General features: G+C 34.9%; 1 protein-coding gene across 4 annotated transcripts; it reads right to left on the reverse strand.

The window, feature by feature from the left end:
- Positions 1-308: 308 nt before the first annotated feature.
- kcnj13 (potassium inwardly rectifying channel subfamily J member 13) lies at positions 309-15,920 on the reverse strand. Of its 4 annotated transcripts, none has more exons than XM_052110257.1 (5): positions 15,882-15,920; positions 13,016-13,111; positions 12,424-12,539; positions 5,651-6,160; positions 309-2,224 (listed from the first exon to the last, which is right to left on the reverse strand). In XM_052110257.1, the coding sequence occupies exons 4-5, from the start codon at positions 6,129-6,131 to the stop codon at positions 1,626-1,628; spliced, it is 1,080 nt and encodes a 359-aa protein (XP_051966217.1). In that variant the 5' UTR covers positions 6,132-6,160; positions 12,424-12,539; positions 13,016-13,111; positions 15,882-15,920; the 3' UTR covers positions 309-1,625. The 4 variants fall into 4 exon arrangements, with proteins under 4 accessions (XP_051966217.1, XP_051966218.1, XP_051966219.1 ...); XM_052110258.1 differs by lacking the exon at positions 15,882-15,920 and adding an exon at positions 15,214-15,276; XM_052110259.1 differs by lacking the exon at positions 15,882-15,920 and having other exon boundaries at positions 13,016-13,144.
- Positions 15,921-19,012: the final 3,092 nt, after the last annotated feature.

Below are 19,012 nucleotides of genomic sequence, written 5' to 3' on the forward strand. Positions count from 1 at the left end.
AGCTGCATTTAGCTTTATAAGATTATGAATCAAGAATTATTGGTAATGCACACCATATATATGTGTATATATATATATATATATATACACACTGTGTGTGTGTGTGTGTGTGTGTGTGTGTGTATATACAGTATATATATATAATGTGTGTGTATACGTATGTATGTATTTTTTTAATATGCTTAACACATTTTATATTATATTTTAATTTGTTTTGGACCAACTTTGGCAAAACAAGTATTGCCTATAAATGTTAAGATAAAAAACAAAACAAAAAAACAGCACCCAAAAATCTTCAAATACTTTAATCCAGTTCTAAAATAAAGGTATTTCAAAAGGCCACTCAATGCAGTTTGATGGAAATTAATATATTAATATAGTAAATTGCCTGTCTGCAGAGAATTATCTTCCAGATGTTTGTTTTAAATCATATACTGCATGTTTATACATATAATAATAAAGTGAAAACAATCAGCCTTTCCTGATTGACATTATGGACAGTACATTAATGTGCTACATGTGCTATATAGCTATATAATCATCTAAAATAAAAATCATACAGTGTTATGCCACCAATCAAACAGTGCTGATTCTCTATTTTTTCATAAATCAGATTGCACTGGTAATATTGAGATTTTTCTTTTCCCCCAAATAATCTAGTAAATGATCTAATATACATTATTTATTTACATAATTGTTCATCTGCCTGTTTGCCTCTGTTTAATCCAGTATGTGACTTCTCTTCCCAAAAGCCTTTTCAAGCTTGTCAAAGAATTGTTATTAGGCACTTATTTAAGGTGTTAAAACACTTTCAAGGGGTAGTTCACTTAAAACGTATGAAATTATGAATAATAATGAATGACCATTGACTTCAGTTGTCTGAAAAAGAGCAGCCTAGACATTCTGCAAAATATCTGCTTTTGTGTTCTATGTAAGAGAGAAAAAACTCTCAAAACATACAGATTTAAAATGACATGAGGTTTAAGTGATAACAGAATTTAAATATTTGGGTGAACTGTCCCTTTAATATTTTGTACATTTTGATAAAGAAATACTTCATGGACAAGGAGGCAACCAGTCTGTATAGAGCTATAATAACTCAAACGCACTCACTGATTCACAGATGCAGACATGTAATGTTAGCAAAGTTGGCAGAGGGCGCCAACAATGTCCTGTAGCCTTGAACTGAGAAGGGCCTTGCAGTGTCCGAATAAAAAGGGCTCAAACGTGATGACCTGTCTCAGGCGTTGTGGTGTCACTGTTCAGTAGATTTAGCGTGAAGATGGTTTGAAACTTGTGAAAATTGGAGTTTCTCGTGAAAATGTTGGATGAAAATCAACTTCTATCATCTCAAACGATTGTCATTAATTTGTGTTGCTACCGTATGTTACGGTATTTTGAGCAGTTGAAGAAGATGCAAGTGTAGACCATTATGTCCGTAGCAGCAAAGTGGTTGTGATGGACTGGATTTATATCTGACTAAGTTTCTGTGTCAGATTATAGCTATCTGAGGTTGTCTTTTGGGATATGAGGCTGGAGGTTGTTAGTGTGAAATGAAATGCCCATTTTATGAACTGAGAATATTTCTAGTCAAGATTTACTTAACCATCCATATACAACCAGTGCTACTCGACTTGATCACTGCCCTCCCCATTTATTTGGACCACCACATTGTCTTTCTCTATTGCGTCAATGGAGTGTGTGTTTGGGAGTGGGCAGGGCAGTGTTTCAAAATAGAGCATACTTTCGGTTTTGCTTCGCCCTTTTCTGTGCAGAGTAGTCGCCTTGGTAAAGCAGCTCCCATATTGGATCTCTTCTGGCAGATATGATGTCCTCTTATGGTAGGCGGAGCCTGTGCTCTCCTGAGAGGCGGAGAGGAACACCACTAACTCGAAGTGTGATTGGCTGGCTGGAGGAAAGGCGCTGTTTAAGGGACTTGATGGAGTTAGGGGGTGATAAAAGGTCAGAGGTGACAGGAAAATTGGGCAAGGACGTGACCCCAGGTCATCCACTGTGAAATCCATTGCGGTTTGGTGTATGTGATGGTCACGTTCTTCGTAGAGAACAGCACTCACACACACATCTACCAGTGGCCTCGGAAGCAGGTTACACACGCGGAACATCAAGCAGCGTTGACCTTTGACCTCGCACACTAAGGCCTGGGGACTGAACAGGATCCCACCACAGCGCTTTTGAGGTCGAGAGAACTTAGCTACAAATGCACCTGAGAGAGAGAGAGAGAGAGAGAGAGAGAGAGAGAGAGAGATGTGAATGGCAGGTTGCCACAAAAGTGATGATGCTAGCTTGAGCTGATGAGAAAGGATACATTTACAGCCTAGAAATCATTTTAGAGCTGCTGTTAACCCATCTATTGTAATTTTGTCAGTATGTTGGCAAACCCAGAGGGCTAATTTGCCATGTGTTTTTATATTGATGTATATTAATGTTCTAATTTCTAAATTCTAATCTAAATATTCATAGAATATAATTTTTTTTTTAAATAAAATATAATATAAAATATAAAAATCTAAATTACATTTAAATTAATTTTGGCAATTTTATTTAACGTTTTATAAAAAATTATAATTATGTGTGAGAACTTCATGCTTTGGTCACATTTTGTTCAACAACATACAAAACTGGGTTGTTCAAAACTGTCATTATAAAGAGCCATCGAAATTCCAGAAGCATCCCATGGCTCAACAATGCTAACTGTCTTCCAGGTTTTAAGACTACAACCTAAAAAGCTCTATTACTGCCCTCTATAGTCTCTACTGACTTTCAATGTGATCTGAAGAGCGCTATCAGTTAACATTCCCACATTGCCAAGTCATTATCTAACTCAATATTTTTGTCTTGTTTTCCAGGAAAACATATCTTAAAATCCTTAAAACAAGAACTTTTAATTTTTAAGTATTATGACAGAAGACATTAAGTATAGTTTTCAAAGAAATATTTTTTTAGAGAGGTTTATATATGCTTAAATTAAGAAAAAATGCTAATGTGGTAAAAATAATAACATAGTTTTCCATTTGAATTAAGTTTATTTTCTTACTCTATTGCCAATTGGTTTTCTTGTTACAAGCATACTATGTTACTCATATTTTTATTCTTATTTATTTTATTATTTATCTAAACATTTTGAGATTTAGTGATTTTTTAGGTTTTGATTTGTTTTTATTACGGCTGTCGATTTAACGTGTTAATTCAGTGCAATTAATTTTACAAAAAATAACGCGCTAAAAAATGTATGCAATTAATCGCATGCCCACAGACCATCATAAGGAAGATTCCGAGAAATGCAAGCTTGTAGTACCACCTGTTTACTCCAGAGGGCAGTAAGCGACGTTTAAGCTGTATGGGCAACGCACCGTTTATACAGTGAAGAAAACACTTCAGCAGCAGAACAACACAAACATGCGTTATGTTCTTGTGTTCAAAACACTTGAAGGAGCGCAAATAAGAACTAAGGGATATCAAGATGTGTTTAAAGATTGAGTATTAAACTATATTTAACTTGACACAGTGACCTAAACATTTTAGGTTTATGACGCAACATACCCGAGACGTCTGACGCAGGTGTAAATTGATGGTCCTTAAACAAGCCCTCATAATAAATCTCCAACTGATTGACAGATTCACTTGTGAAATGGATTGCTGTGAACTGTATGTCAATGATTGATTTATGATCAATAATATGGTAGTAAACAATACATTGTATTCTAAAGCCGCTTTTTGTATTGTCTTATTAATGATTAACTCTTCTGCTACAGGAATGTAATGCATTTTAAATCTGAATATTTATATAAATATATAATTTTAAAATATTTAAAGATAACTATGTATAATTATATATTGATATAAATATGTATAATCATTATATATTGAGTTATTGTTATATGAGGGGCTTTCTCATCAAATATTTGTATATGCGATTACCCGCGATTAATTAATTGGGACACCATGTAATTAATTTGATTAAAAATTGTAATCGATTGACAGCCCTAGCATTTATGTTTTGTTTTTTTGTTTTTTTTGGTGAAAATTTTATTTAGATTCTCAAGTAAATGTATCTTGATTTAAAGATTGATGAGACAGACAAAAACATTGAGTAAGAACGTAAGATACTGTATTTTTCAGTGCATTCATCTCTATGGCATTTGTAAGCACAAACAACCTTCACTGCAAAAATAATTTTCTTAATGAGTATTTTTGTCTTGTTTTTCCAGTAAAAATTATATAAATATTCTTAAAACAAGATGTGTTTACTTGACAAGTAAAATTGCATAAGATATTAAGATTTGTTTTGAGATATATCTAACAAAATATTGTGAGGTTTATGCTTAAAATAAGAAAAATCTATTTGACAATGGGGTAAGAAAATTAACATTAAAGAAAAAACTAATTACACTTTCATTGGCAGTTATTATTATTATTGTTTAAAGAAAATGATTAAATTCACAAAATTTTGTCATATTTATCTGATATACAGTATATATATTTGTATTTGGGATTTTGATTATTAAGTAAATATATCTTGTTTTAAGAATGTTTACATATTTTTGCTGGAAAACAGGACAAAATATTGAGTGAGAAAATAATTTTTTGCAGTGCATTGTCCTTGGGCCGATGAGAATGCTGATGGAGGCATGACACCTGTTGCAGACTGCATCTGTCAAACTTTGATGTTTTTATAGGCAGATCTTAATCTTTCCAATATGGCTGATACATTAACGTACTGTATGATTAACAGCTGTTGCTAATGCATTATCTATTGTTATTCCATAGATATAAACCTTAAAAACCTTAATTATCAAGTTCCCGTGAGTTTAAATAAAATTAGGACAATGGACCCTTTTTTACATTTTTCAATTCTATATATATATATTTTTTTATAAGTTTATATTACAACAGGAACTCTATAGGTCCCTCCACATTTACCCTGAAGGTCTCAGAACCAAAGTTCTGCACACAAAGGAGGGATTGTGATATGTTTCCAATAGCCCTAGTTCTGAGGTCCTCGTGATGAGTTTTATGTTCATCAAGTAAATAAAGAGTCTTTTTTGCATTCACTCTTACAAGCATGAGAACTAAAGACCCCCGTGACTTATGTACTGTACTGTATGCTGAGTCACTGTGCGATTATCTATGGTAACTAATTGAAAATCTTTGAGATGCATTTCTTTCCGATGATTATTGTTTTAAGAAGTTACAGTTTGGCTCGCTATGCTAATGTTTACATCTACAAACAGGGAAACATGTTGAAATGATCAACAGACAATAATTCTTCTGGTTTAAGCAATAATGGAGATGATTCTTACCACATGCACAGTGGACCCAAAAAGTATTTAGACACACTGATGCTTAAATACAAAATATAATATACAGACTATAACTTTAAGTCACTTCAAGCATCTTCAAGCATAGGATGCCAGACTTTCTCTCAGAACTAACTTCTCTTTTCTTCAGGTTTTCTTCAATTGCTTTTATCTAGATAGTGTCAAGATGAATTTTTAGTGGATGTATGAGGTCAGTTTCCCTGAAGTTCACACAGGTGTCATATCAAACACATCATATCAAACCGTACAAATTTATTTTAGTGAATTCTTTTGCCTCACTGTGATATAAAAGTGAAGAAAACTATGTGTACCAGTGATGAAGGCTTCCAGCATCAGGCCCAGCAGCATCTGCAGGGCAAGCAATGCAATGGCTAATGGACAGTCAGCGACGGGGTACATGGTGCCGTACCCGATGGTCAGCTGTGTCTCGAGGGCAAAAGAAAATGCGGCGGTGAAGCCATTGACATGTTTAACACACAGTATGTGGCCGGGTGGTGGGTTGTCATGGTCAGGCACATCCAGGTCCCCATTGAGACGGGCGAGCAGGTACCAGAGCACTGCAAACACCAGCCAGTGAAGCAGGAAGGAGCTGCAGAATGCCAGCACCACCCATCGCCACCGCAGTGCCAGCCAGGTCCCCCACATATCCCGCAGGGCACCCAAACACGTCTCTCTGTGCCCTGCATTGGTTCGCATCAGGCTTCGCCCATCCTTGCTGACCAGTCGCTGGCGAGAAGATTTGGCCATCAGGGGGCAAGAGGTGGCTTTTTCGTCACTGGTAGTGCTTGTCATGGTGATGGGAACTGGCGACAAATTGGCACCTGGAATGGTGAGCTCTTGATTAGTTAAAAAGATCAGCAGATTAACATTTCAAATGGATAGTTAACCCAAAATGTTTTAATTCTATTGTCTTTTCTTCCTAAGAACACATTCCAAGTGAATGGTGACTGATGCTAACATTTTGCCTAACATCTCCTTTTGTGTTTCACAGGACAAAGAAAGTCATATGTGTTTGAAACAACATGTGATGCCAAAATGTTCTTTATAGGGTAAACTATACCTTCAAGCACTCACAAACTACATATCTAAAAAGTTACATATTACATATGAAAATCGAATATCCTGTAAACCATGAAATGGTTTGGTGAGCACAGTTTTTCTTGTGTTGACATTTTGAAACAGGAAGCTGTGGGAGATATACAGTATGTTTTGCTTTAATAGCCAATAGGCTTTAGTTTACATCACTTTCGTCAACCATGATTTGCTTCTAACTGATCTTGCCTTCAAGTGCTTTCGGAATAATCCTACTCCCCATTCCTGAAGCCGTAGTCATGAGTATAACTATTAGGAAACATAAAGGATGCTTGGTTCATTCGTGCATATTTCTTGGGGTACTTTTATTTTGACACTCTTATACATGTTTGTCAGTCAGCTTGCTGACAATAATGGAATATTGGTCAAATACATGCTATTTGTATATAAGAAATGTACGAAATGCATCAAATGGTTACTGATATAGGTAAATGTCTATGACTGAAACGGCACAAGGTGGCTTAATTTGGAAATAAACTTTCATTCATACAGAAACTGTACTCTGCTACATTGAAAGTTTATTCAAAGGCTGTTGAAACTCAGAAAATTGGGTATCAAAATTATGGAGTTTCCTAGTCGTAGGGGGCATTCATGTGCAACTTCCAAATAGAAAATGTGTATTTATGATGATTCCAATAAGCATGTGAATACAGCATAATGCTAGTCAGCGGCAGGTGGTATTAGGAGGAGGGGCATTCTCTTTCTAAAAGCATTTGATTGGATTAAAAAAGAGAATGGGAATGGAAGAGATGTTGTGTTGTGTGTGTGTGGTTCTGCACTGATGTGGCTGCCAGTTGATTTAATTGGTGATGTTTCTCAGTGGGGTGTGTGTGTGGAAGGGACAGCAGGAATGTGTATTTAATCCTTTCTTCTTTCCCTGTTCTCTCTCTTTCTGTATCTGTCTTGCTCTCATTTTCTGCTATACTACTGCGAGTAATTAGTCTGACATTAAAAAGCAAAATATTCAAAAATATTTTTTGAATGTGTCACATTTCTTAACCGAAAAGAGAACACAACCCCCTTGTAGGAATTGTATGCAATTCAGTACTCTGCTAAAAACAACAACAACAGAAAACCGTTCAAACCAGTCTGAGATCATTTTCTGGTCATATAGTCTCTCATCCTGGTCTGGTATGCTAGTTTTAGAGGGGTTTTATGCGCTTGTGTACTGCACAGGCTGGAAGACCAGTTGGCAAACCAGCTAAACCAGCTTAATAACGGTTTTGCCGGGCTGGGAGATTTGCTAGACCATCATAAATAAGCTAAGGCCAGCAACACATTTTTCTTTTCTTTTTTTAATTTAGGAATTCAGGATGTAACAGTAAATGAAAGTGTCTGCGCGTGAGGGTGAATGGATGCCATTGCTTGAAGTTAAACAGTAAATAACATGAGAGTTTCACACATATTATTTTTTTTTTTTTCGATGAACAAATATTAATTTGCCCTCCAGGAACTCCCTGGAGTACGGGGAATGTTTCACTGCAGGGTGTTTCCTTAATAGATGGGGAAATTTGGGCTTAAATCTTTTTAAGGAAAACAAATGCTAATATATTTACTACTCAGGTTAAATTCAGGTATAAGAGCCTGACCTTGACCCCAGCCCATGATGTACACTTTTGATTGGAACATGCTGTCATCAGAGGTTTAGAGATAGACTTTACATTTGCATAAGATAATAAAAGAGAGAATATACATTGGCGGCCACAAATGTGGAATAATGTACAGATTTTGCGGTTTCGGAAGGAAATTTGTACTTTAATACAACAAAGTGGCATTCAACTAATCACAATGTACAGTCAGGACATTACTGATGTAAAAAAACAGCACCATCACTATTTGAAAAATGTCATTTTTGACATTTTTAATTACAACTAGCTTTAACAAGGACAGAAAGAGATGTGGAAGACCAGATGTACAACTAAACAAGAGGATAAGTACATCAGAGTCTCTAGTTTGAGAAATAGACACCTCACATGTCCTCCGCTGACAGCTTCATTGAATTCTACCCGCTCAACACCAGTTTCATGTACAACAGTAAAGAGAAGACTCAGGAGGACTTATGGGAACAACTGCAAAGAAAAAGACATTTTTGAAACAGAAAATCAAAAAGAAAAAGTTTGAGTGGGCAAAGAAACACAGACATTGGACAACAGATAACTGGAAAAGAGTGTTATGGATCTTAACCCCATTGAGCTTTTGTGGGATCAGCTAGACTGTAAGGTGTGTGAGAAGTGCCCGACAGGACAGCCATATCTATGTGGGGTGAAATGTCACCTGATTATCTGGACAAACTGACTAGAATGCCAAGGATCTGCAAAGCTGTCATTGTTGCACATGGAGGATTCTTTTCTCAAATTGTAATAGTAATTGTTCCTGTTATTAATGTCCTGACTATACATTGTGATCAGTTGAATGCCGCTTTGGTGAATAAAAGTAACAATTTCTTCCCATTAGAGCAAAATATTTACATTATTCCAAACTTTTGGCCGCATATGTGTCTTGAATAACATTAGTTTAAATTACTCCGTGGCATTTTTTGGTATGATATAAGCATAAATATATCAAAAATGTGTGAGGTTCATGCTTTTAACAAGAATAAAACACCATATATTCTCAAGTCAATAATTTAAGTCTTAATAATTTAGTTGTAAATGTAAAATGTAAATGTATTGAATATAATTTAAGTTATTTTTACTGTGTGTATATATATATATATATATATATATATATATATATATATATATATATATATATATATATATATATATATTTGTGTGCATCTAAAAAAATGTAATATCGTGGAAAAGTTTTTGCCCGTAATTTAATTCAAAAAGTGGAGATTCATATTTCATATATATACTAGATTCATTACATATAAAGTGAAATATTTCAAGCCTTTTTTTGTTGTAAACTTGAGGATTATGTCTTACAGCTCATGTAAATCAAAAATCCAGTATCTCAAAATATTAGAATAATGAATGTATAATACAGAAATGACGACCTTCTGAAAAGTTTGTTAATTTATGCACTCAATACTTGGTCAGGGCTCCTTTTGCACAAATTACTGCAAATAATTACTGCTCAGTGGCTCAAAGTCCTCTTTTCAGATGAAAGTATATTTTACATTTCATTTGGAAATGAAGGTCCCAGAGTCTGGCGGAAGAGTGGAGATGCACAGAATCCAAGTTTCCACAGTCAGTGATGATTTGGGTTGCCATGTCATCTGCTGGTGTTGGTCACTGTGTTTTCTCAAGTCGAGAGTCAATTCAACCGTCTACCAGGAGATTTTAGAGCACTCCATGCTTCCATCTGCTGACAATCTTTTTGCCTTCATACCATGCTGCATTGATGCAGTAATTTGTGCAAAAGGAGCCCTGACCAAGTATTGAGTGCATAAATGAACATACTTTTTTGAAGGTCGAAATCTAAACTTCATCCGGGAACACTTTACATGATAAAAGATGTTAAACAGTGAATTGTGATAGTGTTAAACGGCATATTTGTGCGTACTTGTACATCACAGCGCATGTTATTCATGTGACCTTGTCTGGCCACAGGCAAACGTCTCTCTTTATATGTTCTTTTGACTAAAAAAAAGGAAAAAAATAATTGTAGGTTAGGATCTCTCTCTCTCTCTCTCTCTCTCTCCCTCTTTCTTAAAGCATTCTCAGATCAACTGAATCAACTTTCTGATTCAGTTAGATTTTATGTGAAACTATGTCATTTTACATAATATCACAATGTGTATCAGTAAACATCTTAATGAACATATAACTTATTTACACAAATAATTCTGTGGCATAAGTCATGGTAAAAAACACATAAAAAGATTTACACATTTCAATTTCATAACAAAATTCCACTAAATTGAATTGTGTACTTTTTATGAAAATAAATTCATGTTTAGATTTGTATTATTATTATTTTGTTTGAGATTCCAGCAGTCTCTAAGTTTGCTCTGAATAGTGTCAAGGACGAGGGGCATCCGGTGAGTGGCAGTTCCGTGGATGGAAATGCCTTGTTGATGAGAGAGGTCAACAGGGAATGTCCAGACTGGTTCGAACTAACAGGGTCTATGGTAACTCAGATAACCGCTCTGTACAATTGTGGTGGGAGGAATATCATCTCAGAGTGCTGTTCCGGGATGCGGGTTGCCGCTGTTTTGGCGGTACGAGGGAGAGCTACACAATATTAGGCAGGTGTATATAACAACTTGCACATGTAGACTGGCGGCCAGTCTTCTCTTTCTAAAAAACATTGTATAGCCTTCATTCCTCAAAACAATGATTGACTGACAAGTTTCTAGAGAAAGCTGTTTCTTTTTTGCCATTTTTGATCATTTAGCATGATTACTCAAGAATAAGGTGTTGGAGTGATGGCTGCTGGAAATGGGGCCCGTCTAGATTTGATCAAAAATGACATTTTTTCAAATAGTGATGGTGCTGTTTTAACATCAGTAATGTCCTGACTATACATTGTGATCAGTTGAATGCCACTTTGGTGAATTAAAGTACCAATTTCCTTCCGAAACAGCAAAATCTGTAACTTTTTCCAAACTTTTGGCCACATTCTCTTAACTTATTTTATACTGTGTCTCGCTGTAATGTTCTGTGTCCACTTGCTTGCTTGTTTCTTCTATCACCAAAAAACGTTCCTTGTGTACGTAAGCACACTTGGCAATAAAGCTCATTCTGATTCTGATTACTATATTGAATTTGATAAAATTTTGTTAAATAATTGAAATTTTATTAAATCTTAAAATTATTTTGGAGCGGAATTTCTGTTTGCAGTGATGTACAAGTTAAACATTGACAAAAACTATTAGATATATACATAGATTTACCTTGCATTTCATGTTTTTAAGTTATTTCGTTTTTTAATTGTTCCTTTCAACAGACTTGTCTTTGATTGACATCTCTATAATTATTAAGCTACTTCAGTGACACCTCACCTTGTGAATGGTTACTGTAACACATGATAAACAATAGAAAAGCAATGACCAGCTGATTCCTGGATATAAGATTAACCTAGACCTTTGGGGGTAAATGTGTGTGTGTGTGTGTGTGTGTGTGTGAGAGAGAGAGAGAGAGAGAGAGAGAGAGAGAGAGAGAGAGAAAGCGTTTGAGATGGTTGGCTTTGCTGTCAATTACTGTAAGCAGCATACTGTATCTGCTGAACTGTAGCGCGTTGTGCATGGTTTGCTCATGTGAACTTTGTGATGAATAAGAATGGAAAAAATGTGTTTTGTTTCAGTGAGGTTAGTTACAAGTTTAACCAGTGATTTCGTCTGATTAAAATTGAGTGACTCTCCACAGCACACAGTTCAACGTGTCAGATTGCAAATGAGTCTGGTGTGCTTATGGGTAAATTATTATTTCATGTGTTTGTGTGTGTGTGTGTGTAATTGATTGTCAGGGAGAAAAAGCATGAAGGAAATAAGAAAAAGAGACAAAGATACAGATATTTAAAGGGATGGTTTTGCCAGAAAATGAAATTCTGTCTGGAGTTACTCATTATGTTGTTCCAAACCTTTGTAATTGTATTTTTGGAACACAAAAGCAGATTTAAGGCAGAATGTCAGACTCAGTCACCATTCACTTTCATTGCATCTTTTTTCCCATACCATCCAGAAGTGAATTTTGACTGAAGCTGTCATTCTGCTGAACATATCCATTAGTGTTCCATTGACACAAGAAAGTAAAATGGGTTTGGAACAACACGAGGGTGAGTAAATCTTGACATAATTTCTTTCAAGACATAATTTCTTTCAAGACATTAGAAATTGGAGATCTCAAATTGTGCATTTAAACACACAAACACTTTCCTGTGCTGATCTAAAGGGCATCTGTTTCAATAGGTTGTCTGCTGAGATTGTGATTATGGTCACCCAGAGAAAAAAATGATCTATTTTCCCTTTGAATGTGCAGATTTTATATTTCTAATTCAACATTCAAAAAGTTCACTTCCCTCTCAAACAGACAGATTTACTCACCAAGTGATGCTGCTTGAGGTTTATTGTGGATTCTTCAGTGCTTTGACGTGGCTTGAGACCTTCTGAAGATGTTGCAGAGGGTTCTAGAGTATAAGGAGCCTTGGATATCCAGCCTTCTGTATATGAGACACCAAAAGAGTCAGATGCACTGAAGAACTTTTGAGCCTTCTAACACACATTCAACTGCAGCTCATTGGTCACATTACTCAGCATGTGGCCAATTAGGAATGCTTGAAAGAGGAGGAGAACACCTAGAGTCACTTCTGTGTGTGTGTGTGTGTGTGTGTGTGTGTGTGTGTGTGTGTGTGTGTGTGAGAGAGAGAGAGAGAGAGAGTGAGCGAGAGAGTGTGTGTGTAAGAAAGAAAGAGAGAGAGAGAGAGAGCGAGAGAGAGAAAGAGAGTGTGTGTGTGTGTGTGTGTGTGTGTGCGTGCGTGCTGAAAAGAACAGCAGCTTGCCTTTTTGACCCATCTTCTCAAAGCCGGTTTGACAACTTTTCTATTGTTTCTCTTTCAGTTAAGGACGAAACACACTGATTTTGTCAAATTTAAGTGTCACTGTATGTTTTTGCATGAGTGCTTGAATGAATACTTACAGAATGTCTCTCATTTACAGGAAAAGGCCAACCATTTATGCAACAACTATGCAGATGATAATCTGATGCTCCTGTGGTGTGAAATTCCCAAAATGCCTTAAAAAAATCATAACAATGTATAATTGCTGACATAAAGCAAGAGTATAGAGCTATACAATAAATGTAGATAGCATAGCTCAGATAATTTGTTAATAACCAAATAAGATGACCAAATGATTTGGTCTTGAACAATTTTATGAGAAATGTCCATATTAAAACCTCTGACCTTTGATTCAATAAAAAAAAGAAAGAAAAAGATTTAACGATTTATGCATATTAGTTTCATCATAAAATTATATCAAATTTAACAGTGTAATCTTTAACAAAATTAGATGAATTAAACTTAGTAAAAATATTTAGTTTTTTTTAAATGTTGTTTTATTAAAGATTACACGATACAATTTGACGGAATTTTGTTTTGAAATTTAAATGCGTAAATCTTACATTTATAAATTTTCTTTGAGTGTTGAAATTGATGGAAATTGACATGTGAATGTGAAATTTAAATCTTACTACTTTGTTTTATTTTATTTTATTTTTTGTGCTGAATTTAATGGAATTTCATTATGAAATTGAAACGCATAAATCTTAAAAATAGTTTTTTAATATTTTTTAATGTTGCATACTTCGGTATATGAGGAGTTTACATGCTAACAAGATATAATTTAAGAATAATAAAAAAAAATCAGCTTATTAAAAAAAACGTGTTTCGCAAGACATTATCGTACGAAAAAAAAAATCGCGTTCTTTTCTTTTTAAATCAAACTGTAAATAGGCATGCGCACAAAGCTCGCGCACATTCGATAAACCGGCTAGAACGCCAGTAATGATGTTGGAACGCGAAACCAAGGTAATGAGCAAAAACTCCATCTGCCAACAAGTTTATCCTTAAAACATGTATGCCTTTCCCCAATGAAAATCCGTCTAAAGCGACAACACGACCTTACGCCTATAGTAGTAACCTGTGTTTACGAAATCTTTTGACGTCGAAACGTTCACAGGTATGCGCCCAACACTTGCGCGCGTGCGTTAGATAAAACGGCAAGAAGGCATGGAACGCCAACGCCAAATGGTGCTAATGTAAAGGATACGTGTTTTCGGGTCGTGCATGTAAACGCGCTCAAACACAGATCTCTTGTGAAACTTTAGAGGAGACAAGTGAAGGGCCTTTTTCTATGGAGAACCATCTGAAAACAAGAGACTCAATTTAATCTCATTACAGTTGCTCTCGTGAAAATGCTGCAAACTTGTAACTGGATCAGCTAGTTAACGAATTGGGAGCAGATCAAAAGCAAGCATTAAAATGAAAAGTCACTCATCGTTTTATGCGACATCACATTTGAATACAGAATGGTTGCGTCACACAGATGAGAGTCTCCGTTCATTGTAGTGAGAAGAATTCTAAAGTTGGATCTAGATAATTGATAACAATGAATGACTCGATTCTAGCTACAAAGCAAGCAATGCTCCTTTTAATCGCTTTTTTAAAGGCAAGATAATGACATGCTTCCCTAGATTCATTGTAGCCTATATCTACATTTAAAATATGTTTGTTTGTTTGTCAGTCTGTCTCAACTTCTGCCTAACATTTATGCATAATTAACAGGACTTTTTTTTTGCAGATTTTGGACCTTTTATCTTTCTTGATGGGTAGTTTATGTGAAATGCAGTTTAACATGCTAAACTTGATCTAACTTTTTACATTTATTATTGCATAATTATAAAACATGATGTTTTATGATCTTGTATTGATTATGAGACAGGGTGATACATTTGGGGGGGGGGGGGGGGCAAAAATGCTCCTGATATCCAAAAAATGTCCTCCTAATGTAACATATACTTCTAAATATTCTCTTAGTTACACTTATTGGGGCATAACAAATATGTTGATTTAATTCTTAGGATAAGAGGTACTCTTTACTCAATTCTTGAGAATTGTAATAAATATGTTACATTTAAGTTTATATGTAAACAGATGAGAGACAAAAAATATGCGCTTATAAAGGTAAAAAGTGCCCCTTAATGTACAAGTTATTTTCTGACACTGATGAAAGACTACGTTGAATATTTCTACTTTTAAAAATGCATTTTTCACACTGCAGAACTATTTAAGTGAACTGCGAAAAGATAAAATTGATTAAAAATGGTGAAAAACTTACAAGAAATGGTGACCAGTCACAGCAGCTGAAATATACACTTTCTCTTCTACCACATACATGCAAGAAACTTGACAAGGCATCACATACTTTACAGTAAAGTCGAGTGTATAGAACAGAGACTGCCCTAACACGTTTCTCACAATACAGTAGGCCTAACACTATCTACATGCCATCATTGAAAATAATAAGCAAAGTTGAACTCTGGTAAAATGTTGTCAAGCCTGACCTGACAGTAAAAACTTTAAAATATTTGTGCAACTGCATCATGCTGGAAAGAGTCAAGTAGGACTGAAAGCACACATATTTTGTAAATAATTTACTTTACATTGCCCTTACAGAATCTGTTACATTTTTATTATTTAAAAAATAAATAAAAGTGAATATAAAGCTTGGCTTTTATTTAACATCAAGCATAACGTATATTTTACATGCAGTATATTTCACAAAACAGTATAATAAATGCATGCGGTTTTTATGATCTAATATTAATGACCGAATATTTGTATTTTTTTTAATTAATTGATCAAACCAAAGGACTGAAATGAAAAATCAAAGTATTTTGCCCTTTAATATTTAAACCTTTTTGCCTAAAAATGTGAAAAAGTTCATGTCTATGCTATTTGTCAACTATCCCATTACACAAATGATCCTGTTTAAAGTTTACATACCCTTGGGTGGACCGGCTGTTGCGTTCTCCAGCATCAATGACTGTTTGCAGCCTTTTGTGGTAGTTGTGTATGAGTCCTTCAGTAGAGCTGGGCCTCAACATCATTGAGCCGCTGTGGGAGAGAACTCAAACGTGCAGCGCATGCAAGGCAACCAAAGAACTTAGAGGACATAGAGGTTTTTTGTCAACAAGTGATAATTGAGCTTCACCGCTTATTCATGTAGATCTTCCGGATTATTACCAGTGATCTAGTTGTATGTTTGTTTTTCTTCCAACTAAATATTTGGTAATCCATGGCTTAATGTTATTGTGTCATTACACAGTGCTTTTAATGGTCAGAAGTTTATATTTGAACATTACATTTCTGCAATTTTAACATATTGTAGAGAAGTATTGTACATCCCGGCTGGATTTTTTTCTTATCCTGGCACTATACTGTATATCTCTCATTGATTGTAAACTTTTAAATATACCTTCATGTTTAATTTAGAATTTTTAACAAAGTTTATATATTTTAAGATGTGTTTTAAATATAGTTTAAGTTATGTCAATCATTATTTTACATTCAGTATTTTATATTTTTCTGTAGAATCTCATCATTTTTAATGCAATGAAAATTGGCCATAAATTAAAATGATTATTCTTGTTTGATACATTGCATTCCAGCAGATGGCGCACTAGAAATGCAAAAATTCGCAGCAGTAAACACATTTTCTCACTTATACTTTCTCTCTCTTCACTGTCACTTATTGAGCCCACAGAACAAATGCTTCACAGAGGCTCTAAAGCACATAGAGAACATTTATGTAGACACAAACATGCACAAATACATTGAAACGAGTAAGACTGTCACTCTGGAAATAGAACTGAGGATATGAAAATGCCCAATTTATTGAGAATGTAACTTTGATAAAGTTTTCTATATGTGTCAACATTGTCACATATATCCTGTTTATTAAATAATTATAAAATTTAACTATGTCAAGATCGTTCTAAGGGTCCCCCATATTTTTATAAAATAAATTATAAATGTAGTTTTAATCAAATTTGATTTTTTTTTATTATTTAAATTTAGATAATTGTAATATTCTCAACCATTATATGTCAACTCCACTAATATTGTAAAGACTTTTTAGATAACCTCCATTTAGTTTATTATTAAAATATAAAAAATTAAATGCAATTAGAATACATGTGATCAATCCCATTACTTACTTAATCAGGGACAGTGATATATAAAAAAAATTTTTGGGTCAGTGATGTCTATTTTAAATTGAATTGGCTAAAATGTATTAATATGTTAGAAAATTAAGAAATATGAAGATCATTCTGAAGGTGCTCATTCCATATTTCTATAAAATACAGTATTTTAAATGGGTCATTCCATCTGAAGTGGTCCAATAATTGTAAAGTTTGTTGCTTGACCATTACTTATTTTTTTTTGGAGTGATTACCTCTATGTATTGGTATTGTAAAACCATCAGTTATTTATCTTCATTTTACTTGGTTTAACCAAGGTGGCTGTCCTTGTGTCATGGTGCACACCAAATTTTGGTTATACAGATGTTTACGGAAACCTCAATATATCCGCTCCGGATGGTCCTAGCTCCTTGGAACAAAAACTGATCTCTAGAGCATTTTACTAGGTGCATATACTGTACATATGTAAACATTTAGCACATTCTCTCTCTTTAGACTTAGAACTTCAGTACTAATGTAATGATCAAGATCACTGAAAGTTACACTTCTAGGGTCAATTTATTACAGAAGGGGTTCATTTCTCAGGCCTAAATGTTTTAGGGGTGACCAAGTGCAATTGTTTTTAATATTTCCCCTAACTTTTGGGTTTATTATCTCTGGTGGGGGACCAGATAGTAACCTGAAATGTTCCAGTGGTTAAATTTGTCTTAAGAAGTGACATGATGGGTGTGGGTGAGAAACAGATCCATATTTAAGTCCCTTTTGCTCTAAATCTCCACTTACACTTTCGGATGTGAAAGTGAAATGAAACCATGTTAAGGAGGGTACCATGTCGGATCTCACCTAGGGCACCATGTAAGCCAGAACCGCCACTGCCGTAAACATCTGTATAACCAAAATGTGTCATGTGCCATGACACAAAGATGGCCGCCATGTTTAAACCAAGTAAAATAAAAATGAAAAGCTGGTGGTTTTGCAATACCAATACATAGCGGTAATCAGGAAAATGAAAAATGGTCAAGCAACCTATATTTGACCACATGAGATGCTTAATGTGGTTACAATTAAGTATTTTAACAAATAATTTGTTTTTTTATTTTACATTTTTTTACATAATTATGCTTATATTCTCTTTGTCACAACCATTACATGTCAACTGCATAACTTATATTGTAAATACTTTTTAGATAACTTGTGGTCAGTCCCAATCAGGGACAGTGAAAAAAGAAATAAAATTTTTTGTTAATCCCATTACTCAACAAACAGGGACAGTTAGGGCATTTTAAAATGGAATCAACTAAAATGAACAAATGGCCATGACGGACATGGCTCAATAATTCAGGTTTGAGACATGACTACATGGTTAACTTATTTGCTTCACTTCTTTCCACAACAAATGCTTTGGGCGTTATACTTGAAATATTTGTTGTTGACATTGTGATATTTGGCAGGATTAAGAAACAGGGAAAGAGATCAGCACCTTTCTAGTGTTCAGTCAACACCCAAGAATTCTGTAACCAGAGATTCGAACATCAACCTTCTGTTTATGGTTGTGCAATTTGGACCAATGTGGCGACTTGTGATTGTGAAGGGTTATCATAATACAGGCATGGAGAGCAATTTTGGACAAAGATATTGTGCAGTGCGTGCCATTGCTTGTAAATGTACTTCGCTGCAGTGTTAACATTGTGGAGGTCTATTAGCAAAAGCATGACAATCTATGGATATTGTTTGAATAACGTTTGAATGGCATTTGCCTGGATCCTGAGGCATATAAGGCCAAAGAAAATGCACATTTAGTCCATTTACATGTCCACACACACACACACGCAGGCTGGTTTTGTTTTAGCTCAGTTCTACTGTTACTGTGAAACCAGGTCACAACACAGGAGGCACACTGTCTGACTAAGAGAAAAAGAGACGAAGGGAATG

This window comes from Xyrauchen texanus, chromosome 38 (assembly GCF_025860055.1).
Source record: "Xyrauchen texanus isolate HMW12.3.18 chromosome 38, RBS_HiC_50CHRs, whole genome shotgun sequence".
In the NCBI taxonomy this organism is placed as follows: Eukaryota; Metazoa; Chordata; class Actinopteri; order Cypriniformes; family Catostomidae; genus Xyrauchen; species Xyrauchen texanus.

Coding starts and splice junctions, on each gene's coding strand:
- kcnj13 (XM_052110257.1), bottom strand. CDS start 6,131: ATGACAAGCACTACCAGTGACGAAAAAGCCACCTCTTGCCCCCTGATG. Junction 2,225..5,650: donor GCTGGAAGCCTTCATCACTG/GTACACATAGTT, acceptor TCTCTCTCTCAG/GTGCATTTGTAGCTAAGTTC.